The sequence below is a fragment of the Corvus cornix genome, chromosome 2, assembly GCF_000738735.6.
Source record: "Corvus cornix cornix isolate S_Up_H32 chromosome 2, ASM73873v5, whole genome shotgun sequence".
Lineage (NCBI taxonomy): Eukaryota > Metazoa > Chordata > Aves > Passeriformes > Corvidae > Corvus > Corvus cornix.
In genome coordinates, this window is record NC_046333.1 from 152,547,887 (window position 1) to 152,564,815 (window position 16,929).

The window sequence follows — 16,929 nt, forward strand, 5'->3', positions numbered from 1 at the left end:
CCTCACTACAAGCTCCTGCCAGGGAGTTGCAGAGAGAGGTAAGGTCTCCCTTCAGCCTCCTTTTCTCCAGGCTGAGCCCCTCCAGCTCCCTCAGCCGCTCCTTTCCAGAAGCCAGATGCAGCAGTGGGCACAAGAACCCTGTGTTTTCCTCATGGCACAGCATTTTTCCCCCCGAAAGGCGGGGTGGGAATAACTTCATATAATAGACTCTTAACCACTTGTTCACAGCTCCACTAAAAAAGACAAATCACTTGAAGCACTGAAGGACTAGACCCAGGAAAAGAAGGGGGATTTCGAAAGGTTTATCTGACAGCCAATAAACAAGATAAATAACATGCAGCATTTAATTTGTCAGGACAGTGGTACAACCTGATGATATAAAAGGACTGCTCCATAAAGTGGGGAATACCTTTGTCTTGGTTGTAAATGCCTAGGTTGATTTACTAAGTGTCCTGGTACTTCTCTAGCTCCTCTTTAGTACTCACAAATGGGATGGAAACTGAGTAATAAGGAGAGGGAGGAAGTTATCTGTGCTCAACCTCATAAACTGATCTCATTCCAGTTAAGGATTTGAGATCATGAAAGTTTTTATCTTATTTTGACCGTCTCTCCCATTGCTGAGGATAAGCAGAGTAAGAGTCACCCCCTCTGCTCTGCTCAGGTGAGATCTCAGCAGCAGAGCTGCTTCCAGGTCTGGGGTCCAGCACAGGAAGGACATGGAGCTGTTGGAGCCAGTCCAGACGAGGCACCAGGATGATCAGAGGGATGGAGCAGCTCTGCTGTGAGGAAAGGCTGGGAGAATTGGGATTGTTCAGCCTGGAGAAGAGAAGGTTTGGGGTGACCAAATTGTGGCCTTCCAGTATCTGAAGGGAACCTACAGGAAAAATGGAGAGAGACTTTTTGCAAAGGCCTGGAGTGACAGGACAAGGGGGAATGGCTTCGAACTGAAAGAGAGCAGGTTTAGGTCAGATATTAGGGAGAAATTCTTCTCTGTGAGGCTGGTGAGGCCCTGGCACAGGCTGCCCAGAGAAGCTGTGGCTGCCTCATCACTGAAAGTGTTCAAGGCCAGGTTAGATGAGGCTTGGAGCAACCTGGTCTAGTGGAAGGTGTCCCTGCCCATGGCAGGGGGTTGGAACAAGGTGATGTGTAAGGTCTCTTCCATCCCAAACCATTCTGTGATTCTGTGATTTAAGAAATCAAACACTGGTACGTTCATTTTCCCTTTTTTTCTTTCCTGTAGTGAGACCAGGCAGCATCTATTTCTATGTATATTTTAGGGGATCAATGCCATAACAGGTCATATCCCAAAATGCAGAACTATTTGCACAATTCATCATCAAACTGGGGACACCATGGTGGCCATATTTTGCCACAACTCTGGGTCCGTATTTTGCTTACAGAACACAATATAAAATAATTTGTAAAGACACTGGAGCAATTACGCATTTTGTCTCAACAAAAAGGATCCCAAATAAATCACAATCCCAGCCAAGGCTTGCATGGAGCTGCTTTCTCCCTTCCCCAGCCTCACTCCTAATCTGCAAGGGAGTGAGACTAAAAAAAGACATCCTGAAAAGGGCAAGCCAGGAGTTGATTAACTCCTAAACGTGTCTGGTTACAGATATCCTATTGATCAGCTTGAGCCAGGCATTGGGATACGTCTCATTATGCCAATGGTTTCTCTTACAAATGAAACACAATCCGTCTCCCATCAGGAAATGGAAGAAAAGCCTGCGTTCCCATGCTGTTTAGAAAAGTGACCAGCGCAGAAAGTGACTTTTGAGGGAAAGACAGTCTTCTTCAAGGTCAAATATTTGTTGTGTGCCAGTAATAACTCCATTTCCCATGCTGCTATCAGGTTCTGAGCACTTTGCTGGCAGGTTCACTGCCCTCCATTTCCATCCCACTTCGTTTTTCCATGTTATTCTCATGATTAAGTATCTGAGCAGGTTCCGTGGCCACCAACAGTGGGAATGTTGCTGAGCTTGTGTTTATTTTCTGTCTTGGAGGGAAAAGTTAAAACACAGCCAGACTGGAGGTAGCAGAGTATAAACTCGTGGGTTTTTGCAGTGGAGGTGGATGAGTATTTGCCCATCCCTGTGCAAGGGGGTGCTGGTAATGTCCCTAAATTCTGATCTGGCACCTAGTTGGGCTCGTTTTTCCAGACAGGGCTGGTGTCCTGTCTAGGGCATGTAGGGACCAGCAGAGCCCAGAGCACAGAGTACAGCCACAGTTTCCTCATAAATAGCAATTCAGGGAGGCTGAGTCAGCTCTAGTGGATCATCTGCATCTTTGAATTCTCTGACTGTTGGCAAGGGAGAAAAAAAAAAGGGGGGGATTTATTTCATTTTTATTTTAAAAAACAAGAATTTTCCCAGTGTTTCCTGTCTTCAAAAAAACCCTGCATCTTTAGCTCGTTATCCTTATCTGTGCCTGAGCACAACACACAGCAGAATTCCCTGGACCTGAAACATCTCCAAGGGTAGCTGTGGGTAATGAGAGAATTCACAGCAGGAAAAGCAGCCATGTGAAAGCGGCCACCTCTGGGCTGAAGGGCCACCTCTGCTCCTCCCCATGAGGTGGACAAACGATGGAGCAGAACAGTCAAGCCAAGACTTATTTCAGCAGATTTTAGATTGCTGCATGCGGCCAATGAGGAGCGAACTGACCACTGAGGGATGTGACAGTTTATGCATCACCAGAAAGGATTGGATAATCCCCTGCTGTCGTTTACAACCCAAAACTCAGCCTTGCTGGGCTCCCCGCAGGCGTTTGGACTGTGGGAGGTGAGCCAGATTCAGATGGTCTTCACAGTCCGTCCTGCCATCAGCATTTATGGACATTCCACCAGGGCCAGTTGTTCTCGGCAGGAGGCTGTAAAGACTCAGGGTACAGAAGGCTGCAGAGGCTCCGAATTTCCCTTCCTAAGTAGCAAGATCATCGCTGTAGCCAGGTGGACCCATCAGTTTTCAGGGCTGTAGATTGTGGTACACGGGGAAAAGCTGAGCATTGCTGACATCAGCACGAAGCATGGCTGGGGAGAGGAGCCAGAAATGCACCTTCATCTTATGGTGCTCACAGGTTGCTCCTCGTGGGGTCTGCAAAGGGTGCTGGAAGAGAATGTCATTCCCACATTCTTCCCCCATCAAAGTTGTCCTTGAGAGCGGTGCCTCTCTGTGGCTGGTCGGTCTGCAGTGTGGGGACAGGAAACATCTTTTTTGGGGGAATATGGATGGTAGAACACTTGTCCCTGCCCAGCTCTCTTCACATCACGTGTTTGTGTGGAGGCAGAAGGACGAGACTCAACCTCCAAATGATGGATTTGTTCCTTGAAGTGGTTTTTGCTTGTGTCTTCTGGGGTTAGAAGCCAACAGGACACCAAATGGGCAGGGGGTCTTGTGAGAGGGGAGCTCTTTGCCACAGTAAGCACAGGAAGAGCAGAACTAGTTAGAATCATAGAATATCCTGAGTTGGAAGGGACCTCCAAGGATCACTGAAGTCCAACTCCTGGCTCTGCCCAGGACAGCCCCAAGAACACCGCCATGTGCCTGAAGGTGTTGTCCAACCACTTCTTAAACTCTGGAAATAGTAATAACTGAAGAGAAGTCAATGTAAAAGCAGGCAATGCTTCTCCCTTCCCCTTCTTGACTCTCTGGGCTACCCTGCAGTGTCCAGTTCCACCACTTTTAAAGACATCCCAGTTTCAGGTCCTGGCAGCTGGTACAGGCAGGGTTTGCCAGGCTGGTGTTGCCTCGGCTCCCTGGGCGCTGGACTCTCACTGAAGCTGATAGGGCTTTTCTGGATTTTGCCCAGGTGGTTGGAACTCGTGGTCGGCTTGGGGCGACTGCACCAAGGACTGTGGGGGCGGCCTGCAGACCCGCATGCGCTCCTGCAAGCCCCTTCCCAACGAGGGCCTGGCCTGCGAGGGAGTCCTGGAGGAAGGACGACTGTGCAATAGGAAGGCTTGCAATAGTAAGTGGAGGCATGTTCCCTTGCACGCGTGGGGCCGGGGCGCTCTTCCCGGGAGGAGGAGGTTGGCCTCATCCCCGTAAAAATGGAGGGTGCTCCAGAGGCTCGGGGAAGCTGCCCAAGGGCTATGTTGGAGCAGCAAGCCCAGGGGAACGTGTGGATTCGGCTGTGCATGGCCCTGCCCGTCCCTGCCTGTCTCGCATGCACACGCGCACGTGCTGGCACAGTCTTCCTACACCTCCCCGGCCTTCAGCCCAAAGAACTTATAGGAATCTATAATCAGCCTTACATCAGGTTTTTGTATGCTGGTGGTAAATCTGCCACGTCCTCAAAGGCATTTTTTTCAGTTCTCCCAAATAATTAAAGCTAGGAGGGATGTTAATCTTGCTTCTTCTTGGTTTAGTTCAACAGCAGTGACCCTGTCCCTTTCTTTTACACATGGAAGCCCCTGGTGCTAAGATGTGGAGAAAGATCTGGCTGTTAGACAGAGATTGAGTGATGCAAAGGCTTCGCTGGGTGCTCCACTCTTTTCCTGTAACACATCCTCTTTCCAGGTCCTCTTCTCCAGAGAACAGGGGACAGAGTGCCCACACCAGATATTGATGAGCTGAGCTGGTGAACCTCCAGCACTTTCATCCCCAGTTCTTTTGCTTTAAACTGAGTTGAGAGGGGCATGAAGAGGAAAGCCAACAGCAGAGACAACTCAGCTCAACAAATGCAAGCAAATGGCTGATTATAATTACTCCCTTCTTTTTATTTCAAATTCAGAGTAAAGAATGTTTGAATAACTCCTCTGGCTAGTCAAATAACTAAGGAAAGTTCAACTGTCTTCAAAGGCTGGGAAGTATCTCCTGATAAGGGGGAAGTTCAAATAAAAGGACATAAATATATTCTTCTAATAAGGGCTAAAATGATTTCATGCATTTTTTAACATTTCCATAAATTTAAAATATGTTGCAATTAGGCTTAGATTTTTTTTTTAAATGAAACCTGGTATATTGAATTTCATCTCCTTGACTCACAATTGCTAAATTCCCTTTGAGGTTTGCCCACACCAGGGATATTTAATCTGTATCTCCCATGCTTGGTGGTGACTTTGTAGTCATGACTCAGCTGTGGATTGTGCTAGGGAGAGTAGGAGTGCAAGGACCTGGAAGCTGATCCTGAAAAAATGTCCAGCTGTGGGATTGAGGTGTGCCTGAGTGGAGTTGGAGGAAGGGCCACGGTGATCTTGGTGAACAACGTGTGAAGGAAGAAGGTAGAGATGGCACTGGGAGTGGGAGAGCAGGATTTGCAGGGCTGGTCATTCTTTGAACATGGGAACACATGGGACAACAGGAAAAAAGCTCCTTAATGTGTCCCTTCTGCGCTGGAAAAACTAGGGGGGACCCAGTCTGCCATATTCTCTTTGCAGGACATCCTTCCTCATCCCTAACCATCTTCCAAGCCCTCCATGAGACCTGTTTGATTCCTTTGCAGCCTTCTTGAAGTGGTGAGAGGGGGAAGATCCTGTTTTCCAGGGTGAAGACCCTGTTTTCCAGGTCCAGCCTCATCAGCACTGAGCAAGGGGCGTAACATCTTCCCTTGACCTTCCCCAGGGGCAAAACTTTGGTTCTTCTTCATGGTAGATCTCCTGAGGTTATGGTGGCAAGGAGTGGGATGGGGTGGAGGATCATGGAGACTGGGCTGGATTTCCATGCAGAATGAATTTGTTTGCACTCATTATTTACTTCACTTTTTCCAGAACACAACATTCAGCAAAGCCAATCCTAACTGCAAAAATCCCGGAGGGGCTATGATACAATAAATTATTTCACTCCACTTCCTGTCCTTTTTCCGTTGCATTCCCAGTCAGCTCCTCCTCCAAACTGCAATGAGATTAGTTCAGCTCAGATTATTTGGGAAGAAGGAATTTTAAGATAAATGGAAAGTCCTAGTTTGGAAGGAGAGTACACCCACAGAGTGGGGCATCACAAACTGATTTATTCCATTGAAATAAATAAATAAATAAATTCTGATCGATTGTCCAAAGACCCTCTTTGCAGACAAACTGCTGAGCCCCATTTTGAAGTTTTCATGCTGGGAAGGATTTGAGTGGATATGTGAGCAATAAATCTTTCCAGAAGACTTCTCCATGCACATCTTGACGTCTGTGCCCTACTACAAGATAAACCTTGTATCTTTCCATATCAAAACTGCTCACTTGGCTCTGAACTTGCCTCTCAGTGAATCTGTCCCCTGTTGCCTTTGCCCAAGGAGATGCACTTTTGAACCAAGAAGGGTTTCTAATTTTCTTGCATCTTTTCCTTCTCTTTACTTTGATCTGTACTAAAACCTAAGAAGAGATTTAAAAGTAGAACAGAAATCCTGTCTTAAACACGTCACTGTTATTTTCTTATTGACTTTTGCTCATAGATTTGTTAGGGATGAGTAGAATGTTCGTTCATACCCTGGAACTGTTATTATTCTAAGTGTTCATTATAAGCTGCAGTCAAGGTTATAATGATTTTTTTAATTAAAAGTAAAAAATAAAGAAAAATTGAAAAACAAAAATAAAATAGAGGAATTGGCCAGGAGAACAACTTTATCCTGAATTGTTCAGCATTTAAGCAGCTTGTAATAATACCTGACCACTTCTCCAGGTATTGTGGAATAGCTGAGATCTTAATTTTCTTGTAGGAGAAAAAAGCAGGAAAAAAATATTTTCCTTGAACAAAGGGCCATCTGTAATCCTGATAAAACAGCAGAACAAAACAGGGATGAGCACTGTGATATTTTCCCCTTTGCCGTGGAGGCAAATTGAAACTTATCCACTGAGAAGTTGCTGCCCAAGCAAGTCAGGGCAAAATAATACAAACATCCCCACCACCTTCAAAACAAGTATAAACCCATCTCTTTTCTTTAACTTCTCCTTTCTCACATCTGCTAAAGTGGCTCAGAAGCTGATGAGTGATTAGAAGGAGTGTTTTAGCTGTTTAATCCAGCCTCTGGGGCAGGTTCTCAGAGTGCTGACACTCAGCTCCCCGGAGCTGCTGAGAGGAACTTTTGTGGAAGATCTTTGAGGGTTTCATTGGTTATTTTATTTTGCCAGGCCACGGCAAATGTTCCAGAGCTGTCTTGTCACTCAGCTCCTCCCCCAGGGGGACCTTCCCCAGGTCCTGCCATTTTCCTCTTCCAGAGTTGCCCTGGGTGGGCCTTCAGTAGGTGTCAGTGTGCAGGAGTGGGAATGGTAGGAAAAACCTCTCAGGTTTTCCAAGAGGTGTGACTTGTGCTAGCCTGGTCACCAAAATGTGGATGCAGACACCTGGGCTCCAGAGCTGAGTCTGAACACGTTGTCTGGAGGCCACAGAAGTTGAAATCGGTGCACAGGGATGGCTGAATGACTCCACAGGTACCATTTCTATGTGGTCTTTTTGTTTTCCCACTCATTTGGGCCCTCATCTCTGCTGATTTATGTGATAGAGTCTCTTGCTTGATGATCTTCTGGCTAAATTTCCCCAGGGATACAGCAGGAAGTGAGACAGGTAAGTTGTCTTTGGGCAAAACCAAAAGCTGTGAAACACTGAGGAAAAACTGTATTGGAGGCTCACCCCAAACTGGGAAGGAAACTTTGTCTGGTAACAGCAGCTTGGCTTAGGCAGAGCCTTTATTTGTGGCAGCTCAAGAGATGTAATCTGAAGGAAAACACTAAGTTTTTGTTGCAATTCTGATTTTTCCTTGCTAAAGGAAGCTCAGACAGGGGAGATTGTCTTCATCTCTTGGATTTGGGCAGGAGCTGCTGTTTTATAAAGGGAGGGGAAAAAAATGCCAACCTAAAAGTGCCTGCAGAGGAACTTCCCAGGTCCACCCACTGTGGATGGATAGGAAGTGCTCCAGTGGCTCATTTTGGCTGCAAGTTTCTTGAAGCTGGGTTTGCTCACAACCTGGCAGGCAGGGGGTCCTCACAGGGAGCCTGGATGGACAACAGCCAACCCAGAGGGGAAATGTCACAGGCCTGACCCCAGTGTGGGAATTTGGCAGTGCCGGGGAAGTGTAAGAACAATCAGAGATGTGAGCAGTCCTGCCTTTATTCCTGGGGACTGAGAACTGGCAGAGGAGCCAGCTGAAATCCTGCCATCCCATGTGGCAGAGGCTGCACAGAACCATCCCTGACATTTATGGATATGCAGACTCAGAAGACACAGGTCCCCACGGCTGGGAAAGGGGTGACCACATCCTGATGTCAGATGCCAGACGGTGACACTGGCACAGTCCTGTGGTTCCTGGCTGGATTTTCAGCATCCAGCAGGTTCAGGATGGAGCCCTTCAGCTGTTAGTGGTGAGAAGGAATGCATGTTCCACATGACATTCCCAAGGCTGAGCCTCAGTCTCAGTCTCTGCCACCCCTGATTCTCATTAAAAAAAAAAAAATTGCTGCAACCACGGAGCTGAAATATCCTGGGCATGTGTGGGAGCATCTTCATTCCCTGCAGGCCAGGCTAGAACTCACTGCAAGCTGGAAGAGCTCCTATAGGTACCTGCTGCTGCTGCTGCAGCAGAGACTTTGCCCTGTCCCCTTTTTTACTGGTGGTTCAGGCATTTCACATCTGAGAGTCACAGATCTCCCCCAGTGATGTTTTCACAAACCTCAGATGTTCAAATCAGAATGCTTTGGGTCATTCCCTTAGCTGGTATAATTGCAATATATCCAGTGGCCTCCAAAATGACGCTCTTCTCCATCCACTGAGATTTTGGGGTTTAGGGGTTGTTAGTAATTCTGTGTTTTTCATTTTCACTCTTCAGCAGTTGACAGATGCCCCAAAACCTCTATGGCCACCACCTTTCCTTTCGGTTTTACTGCACTGAGATTCATTCACCACGTTTGAATGGTTTGGGTATTTTTTCAATAATCCCTTTCCACTTTTTGCTCTGGTTCATCCTTTCATTCCCACCATCCCACCTTGCCTGAATAATTTTCATGATCCTGCTATTTGCTTTGCCTCTCCTCTTTGCAGGATGAGTACAGAGTGTGTAGCTGTGGTGAGACATGTTTGGATGTTAAAACCTTGGCCCACAGCACTTCAAAGTCTCTGCCTTTATTTTATTCTTCCCTTGATTGTGCTGCAAGGTGCTGTCTGACACATTGCATGTTCTCATTAGAAGTGTTGGTCACCTGCTTCCTATTCCCGCTCCTGCCAGCACTCATCATCTTCTAAATACACATTTGAGCTGTGTTCTTTCAAAATCTCCTGTGTTTGCCTCTGCTTGCAATTGAAACATCCCTGTGTTGGTTCCAAGACCATTATCCCTCTATTCCTCCCGTTAGCATTTGAAAGGTGCTTGGGTTTTCCGTGCCATTCTCATCCAGCTGGGATGTAAATTGAGTCTAAGTCTTCCCTTAATCCTGGAATTACTCCTCTCCACTGACCCTGCTGTGGGAAAAAGGCTGCTGAAATCCAACCAGTTCCCACTGCCTTTAATTTTTGACCTCCACCCCATAAAGTTCAGGTACCCACAGCAAAGCAGCTCTTGCACCAACTTCCCCGTGTTCCTAAGGGACCTGGTGTCTCCCTGCTTTGTTTGGAACCAGGATTGATTTGTGCATCTCTCCAAGGAAACCACCCAGGTTAAATCTCAGCTGTGCTCTCTGTTAAATGGAGACAAACTGGCTTCTCTGCACGTCCTTTTCCAAAGGGGAGGAAGGCTTCCTGCAGCATTGGAGTGACCCTGGCAGGGGGGAAGCTTGGGGGAAGCTGGAAGGGTCACTCATTCAGCCTCTAGGCCTGATTGGCTTTAATTAGCATGAGAAAAAACAGTTCAGATTTGTCATACCTGTCAAGGAGCAAAGGAAATCATTCAGTCCTTCAAGACTGGGATAAGTCATTAGGAGATGTCAGCGACAAGGGTCCCAAATAATTGGTGAGAGAAGGTTCAGGGTGTTTGATTTGCAATTAAAACTTCTACTTTGCTCTTTTATCTTTCCTTCCCTCTGTCCTGCCTCCTATCTCTCTGTCCCTCTGTGAACACTGACTGCTTCTGGGATATTCAATCCCAGGTTTTCCCTGTCACCTTCCTTGCTCTGGGCAGGTGACAAAGCCACCCAAGCTCCACATCTACTCCTTGATGCCCAGCCCCACTTTCTCCTCCCTGCCTAAATAAGTCTGTGGGGAGCCCATGGGATGTGCTGCAGATGGAGGCTTTGTGTGTTCTTGTGGTTTGTACGATTTCATGGAGAGGACTTAAATTGGAGCAGATGAAAGTGTGTGGGTATAACCAGGAATGGGTGGTGGGGGCATGTGAGAAGTCCCAAATATGGGAATAACTTGTCTCCTTATAAAAAAAAAAAAAAGTATTGGAAAACTACTCAGAGTTTGTCTTTTTTGAACTGAATCTCCCACAGGAAAGTCCCATGATTTTTAGCTGTTAAAAACGTAGGGTTTGAGACCTTTCTATTCCAGGAAAGAGCCAGACAAAAACAAGGTGTTTGCAAATCTCAGGATGTTTGTGGTCCTGATGTCTGGCTGTGGGTATCTTTTCCCTGGGGATGGCAGGTGGGTGACTACCCCATCCCATCCCCTCCAGCCAGCAACCAGCTGGTGCTGGGAAGGTTTGGAGGAGTCCATGTGACAATTCCTAGACTCCTCAAGTTCTGCTTTCAGGCAACACTGATGGTAAATAATACAATTTCATAAACTGTCCCCTGATACAAACTGCTGAATATAAAGCCTGGCTCCTGGCAGGGACTCTCTGAATCATTCCTCTGCCTCCTCTGCTTTCTCTTTTTGGATGGCAATAAAGACTCCTGCCACCACACTGAAGCTTCATTAACCTTTATTAATTTTCTCGGGGTTCTGGGATCAAATTTGTCACCATTTCATCTCTTGGCAGTTCATATTTCTTGAAAAGATGTCGGACTGTTTTACCTCCTTGGGGGAAAAGATCTTCTGTCTGGTACTTGCTGTTTGGAAACAAATTGGCTGCCAGATCACAGATTACTCGAGCTCAGCTCTGCTCTCTGCTATTCCATGTGACTCCGACGGAGTCAGCTGAGCTCTCCTGATCTACAGCAGGCACTCCTGGTGGATGGGGTTTAGTTGTTACTGCTGGGTTGTTTCTCTCTTTGCTAGGGAGGGTTGCAACATGTCCAATAATACAGACAACAGAAATTTTAGTTTCCCCTCCAGCCAGTTCAGGGCTGATCCACACGGGATGAAGATGGAAAGCTGGCTGAGCATGGGCTAGGAAGGAACAGTTAAATGCCTTTGATTTACAATAGATGTATTATTTACCTTCTGAACTCAACACCGTGGGCTCCACTGGGAGATTTTCAGTAGGACACAAGGGTCAGGAGCTTGTCGCTCACTGAGATGGAAAAGTTCCCAGTTATAGCTCTGTTGGTACTTTGCTGATGCCAGAATTTCCTCTCTCCTTGTTGCTGGTGGCAGGGTACAGTTTGTGAAGGAGACATTCTATTGAGATATCCCTTTCCTTTCCACCTGCCCTCACCTGCCTGCTCCACTCAGCATTTCCTGGTTCCTCTACAGGGCATTTCTAGGCAGGTGCTGGTTGCAAGGCAGAATTTCTCACCAAAAACTTGGTGACACTGCCAGTCACCACCATAAATCTCAAAACACCGCTAGGGATGGTGGGATTCAGTGCCAGCACGTCTGAAAAGGATAAATCCTCCCCAAGCTCAGCAAGGAGTGCAGACACCCTAGAAAACCACTGAAATTAATTAAAGACCAGACATAAGGGATCATACTCTGCATGGTCCCAAATCTCACTCAAAAAGAAAGGGTTGGACCACCAGCCAGACTCATCTTTCAGCCTGGTTGGTGCTGAACCCTCAGGGAAAACTGGTGGCCAGGGGTGCTGGGGTTGGAAAGTAGGTGGTCATGTCAGGGGAACGTTGCAGGTCGCTGTCGTTAATTCGTATAACCTTTGTAGTGAAAGATCTTGCAGAGTGAACCAAGGTGTATTTACATGACCCATTACCTTGCCATAGCCAATGGACGCTATAATTCCAGAAGCCAATCGCTGAGGTCCACAGATAACAGAAAGCGAGAGGACCCTGACGAACTGCAGCACTACGGGTACCCTGCACCTCAAATAGGTAAGCTCTGACCTCCCACAGCGGCCTCTGGAGCTGGGACACTGCTCTGGTCACTGCACTGCCCAGCTGGGCTGGGCTCTCTGCACTGTTTCAATGACCCCTCCCTAACCATCTCCTTCCCCCCAGGTCAGTGTGGGCGACATTCCCCCCCCGTGTTGTCACGTGCTGAACAAATGGTCATCGCCCCGTTTGTTCCCATCCCATCACCCCATGGGGTTTTGTGTTGTCGCCATCAGCCAGAGAAGGCAAAAAGGGACAGACACAAAGCCCTGACGAGAGCATCCATCTCACAGAGCGCTTTCCCATCACCCTGCCTACTTCTGAGTCGCTGCTTTGTCTGAATTATCCAGCCACACGTGGTTCATGAAGCCAAAGCTGCCCTTGCTGCAGTGCAGCCCCTTTGCTGATGTCCATGTCATGCCTTGCCATTGGCTGTGAGAGAGGGTGAGCAGGGCTTGGTGGGGAGAGAGCAGGACTGGTTTCCTCTGTCCCTGGGTCTTTAGTGCTGTGCAAGGACTTGTCTCTGGTAGGTTCTGCAGCAGGACCTTCCACCCTTCTGCCACAGAAGGGGAATAATGTGTAATAATATCAGACAGTGTGATCTGGGAAGATGGGAATGAATTGGACCTAGATCCTATACCAGGTCCTATCTGCACCATCCCTGGAAGTGTTCAAGGCCAGGTTGAATGGGGTTTTGGGCAATGTGATCTAGTGGAAGGTGTCCCTGCCCATGGCAGGGGGGTTGGAAGTAAATGATCTTTAAGGCTCCTTCCAACCCAAACCATCCTGTGATTCTGTTATTCAGTCTGGAAAGGCTTTGTGCTCTCCTTGATGGCTGTGTGTTGTGGCAGGATCTCAACACTTCAGGGGTCTCAGGCAAAGCACAGTGTGCTGAACCTGGCTCAGGTTAAAATCTCTGCCCAGTGATCTTGCTAACATTTTATGCTCTAGAAAGGCTTCAGAGAGGTGATTTGATTATAAGTGAGAGAGGGTCACATTCTGGTGTAGGTTGCCTGTGCTCCACCCAGCCCAGGAGGACTTTGCCACTGTGTGGCATCAGGAACCCGTGCGGTGTGGAGTATCTGGGGAGGACTGGGCAACTGCTGGGGTTGTAGTGTTCAACACAAAGCGGGGGACAGCCTCAATTTCCTCTCTACCCTGCACAGACTCTGCTGCCTCCAGTGGGAGCAGCTCCACTGCCTGCAGGATGGATCCCTGGAGTCTGGTAAAACCTGCAGGAGAGGGAGGACGCTTGCACTGCTATAACCTGGTACAGCTGAGCTTAATGTCTCCATCGAAATGCAGAGGAAAGGAAGGCACTTCAAGGCAGGCCCCTGTTGTTCCTACTCTCTCTGGTCCCAGGTGCTTCCCCAGAGCTCCTGTTCCAGCCTCTAACTCAGCCATCAGGTTTATAGTTTGCCATTTCTTCCTGCCGTGCTGCTGAGTGCTGGATCAGGGCTCAGTGACATCTCTGTGACCTCCCTGCCATCGTGGCCACTGCTGTCGCATGGCTGGCTTGGGCTGTGGCATTCCTGAGGGCAGCATGGGCTGGGAGATGTGCATTGTCCTGCTGCAAGCTTCCCACATCCCTCTCGCTGTCCCAGGAGCACCAACTACAAGTTGATCAAGGAAATGAGGATGGAGGAGATACAGGCAGAGGGTACAGTCCAGCAAGGGATTAGAGGGAATTTTTAGCTGAGGATGCCAATGCAAAGCCCAAATCTTCCCTGTGGGCACAGATTGTAGGGAGTAAGACATTTCACATCTGCTCAAGACCTGGAAAAAGATGAAATACAAAAATCTGCTGATGCCAGCCTTAAGGACTGTGGATGAGGAGATAGCCCTGCCCAGCCAAAGAGCAACATTTTCTCCTGCCAGCCCTTCACATCCCTGGTGTCCAGGTCCTGTTGGTCCCCAGGCTCTAGCAGGGCTGTGCTCTCAGCCAGGGTGCTGCTGGCTGCCCACATGTCTCTCCCAGCAACAGCACAAGAGCCAGATCCAACCCAGCAGGCCCCTGGAATGGCTCAGCCCACAGGCTGCTTCCAGGAGGACTCTGCCAGCAGCAGGATGTGAACAGAGAGGCATCTTGTACATGGGGAGATGTCAGACCCCAAAACAGAAAGGGCTCCTGGCAGAGGGATGGCAGGGATGGGCTTCTACATTAGTGCCGAGGGAAGAAGAGTCATGAAAGCAGCTGCAGGCACTAATGGGGACACTGCAGCCAGGAGCTGGAATGAACCTGGGTTGCAGTGCTACATCCTCATGGATTAGCACCCAGTGTGTCCCATTCTGCAGCACCTGCTGGACCCTCTCCAGCTGCTGCAGCTGTGTCTTTGGGAGCAGCAAGGGCCATCTGCCCACTTTGAGTGGGGTACCAAGCCCTGCAAAATCCTGTGGGACACTCCTGTTAATCCCCAAGCTAGTCTGGGGCATCACAGGTCTGATCAAAAGTCAACCTTGCAGAGACAGATGCCTGCAGGCACCAGTGATGATGCAAGGTAGGGCTTGCCCCTTCTCCTCTGGGAGTGAGGACAAATTTGGCTGGAGCCCCTCTGCTATGAACACAGGCTGAAAGACTTCGGACTCTTCAGCCTGGAGAAGGGAAGGCTCTGGGGAGGTCTTGGAGTCCCTTCCAGTGCCAAAATGTTCTCCAAGAGAGCTGGAGAGGGACTTTGGACAAGGGCATGGAATGACAGGACAAGGAGGAATGGATTTAAGCTGAAGGAAGGTAGATTTAAATTCAATATTAGAATGAAAATCTTCATTATGAGGGTGCTGAGGCCCTGGCACAGGTTGTCCAGAGAAGCTGTGGCTGCCCCATCCCTGGAAGTGTCCAAGGCCAGGTTTGAGGGGATTTGGAGCAACCTGGGATGGTGGAAGGTGTCCCTGCCCATGGCAGGGGTTGGAACTGGATGATCTTTAAGGTTCCTTCCAGCCCAAACAATTCCATGATGCTATAATCTCTAGCAGGTCTAATTATAAAACAGCACTGAGCTGGACTAGGCAGCTTTCAAATCCAATAAGCATCGTAGACTTCTTGCCATTATATCCAGAAACAGAGTTAGAATCCACTTCTGGGATGAATAATTGCAATATACTTCACACAGTAATTTGCTTTTGCTGCCATTTGACCCACAGGAGTGCAGAAATTCTTCTCACTCATAGTTTTGATGATGGGCACTGTTGTGCTTCTCTTGAGTAGAGAGTGAATTTGTCTCCTGCCTGAGAGAGCCTCAGAACTGGGTCTCGCTCGGTTTGAAAATTAGTTAAATTTGTGCAAGGTTTGAGACGAGGCTGGATGTAATGTCCCAGTGGACTGAGATAAATGGCTTGGTTCAGAATGACACCAAGCCCAAGGGAGTCACCAGCACTTAGAAAATAAACTGTATTATGGGTTTAAAATCCAGGGATTCGTGCAATGTGAGGGACAATAATTGAGGAGATTTACCTCTAAGCACAGATATTTCTGCTGTGAAAGAGCAAAAGCCAGAAATACTAAAGAGGAGAGAGATAGAAGAGGTGGAATTTGGTTCAAAGATGCCATTCATTCATCCAGTGACACAGTAACTCGTCTGAATATGGAGATTGAAAAACCCCAGCCAGGTCTGAGGTGGCATGGTGAGCTCTCCAAGCTGTGAGCTGCTGATGGAGGAGGCCCCTGTGCCTCTGTCCCACCTCTCCCCTGTCCCACCTCTGGCCTCCCAGAAAGATTTTGGGACCCAAACTGGAAGTGTTTAACTACCAATAATCCCCCAGCTGACTGGCACTGCAGAACTGGGGAGGTTGCTCAAGGTGGATGGAGAAATGCAAAGGCATTGCTAGTTCATGGAGCATCCAACAGGCAAGGGAGCAGGAATGGTTGGGATCTGTGGGCCAAAGAGGGATCTTCTGGAGTCTGGGGCTCTGTGAATGGCAAATGCTGAAGTGATGGTACCATAAAAGTAATTTGCTGGTGGTGAGCTTGGAGCATGGCAGGGCTCTGGGTCTGACAGAGCTGGCTGAGTTTCTTACTGGAAAGGCAGGAAAATTGCCATGGAAATGCAGATTTCTCTCTACCAGGAGATCTAATTCTTGTGAAACAGGATATGGGACTGATGTTTTCCTGAAGCCCCAAAGCCTCAAAACACACAAATGTCTCCTACACGTCCCAGGGAAAGACCAGCAGTCCATAACTTCCATCTAACTGGGACCAGCTGGGGAGGTTAATGAAGCAAAATGGTTTTGAGCAACTTTGGCTTAATGAACAACAGCAGTTACATCTCATGACAATTACTGCAATGGCACAGATGAGGTAGGGAAAGATTGATCCTCACCACCTCTTCCTGTGTCCAGACAATAAATGAAGGCGTGAAAGTCTGTGCATTTTACAGCAAGGGCAGGTATGCCTCTACGCTTTTCCCCCTCAACACATATTAATTCAACAAACTCCAATCGGAGCTGTATTTTTAATTCCCAGCTGCTGGAATGACAGGAGACATTCAAGGCAGATGTGCTGAAAAGCATGACACAAACCAAACAACACAGATAACTACCAAAAGTCCTGAAGAGCAGATTGATGGGAGCCACAGACGCTTGAAATCCTGCATGAAATTTCATTGCATGTGGAAAACACTAGTAAATATATAAAAATAAATAAATAAATATACCACCTCCAGGAAAAAGCCAGACATGCACAGTTTTAGGCAATATTGGGAAATTTGGTGGTCCCCACCACAGTGCCTGCTCTGATATTTTCATGCAGCTGGTTTATAACCCTCGCTGAGATCTCCAGCTGCAGAGTCTCTTTCCTGCTCCATGTTGCAGCTGGGCAATTTCATATGGCATCCTCTGCCCAGCTTTTTTTGGGAATGGGGTGGTGGTGTGGGATA

At 48.0% G+C, this 16,929-nt stretch overlaps 1 protein-coding gene across 13 annotated transcripts in view; it reads left to right on the forward strand.

Annotated features, from left to right (window-relative positions):
* Positions 1-16,929, forward strand: part of ADGRB1 (adhesion G protein-coupled receptor B1) — a 283,118-nt gene that overhangs the window by 119,199 nt on the left and 146,990 nt on the right. For 11 of the 13 annotated variants that reach the window (XM_039548691.1, XM_039548694.1, XM_039548698.1 and 8 more), the window contains 2 exons: positions 3,814-3,972; positions 11,954-12,061. The exons of 1 other annotated variant lie outside the window; for it this stretch is intronic. In XM_039548691.1, the coding sequence (XP_039404625.1) occupies positions 3,814-3,972; positions 11,954-12,061 (267 nt within the window). The remainder of the gene's footprint in view (positions 1-3,813; positions 3,973-11,953; positions 12,062-16,929) is intronic. One more of the 13 variants, XM_039548699.1, reaches the window with a different exon arrangement.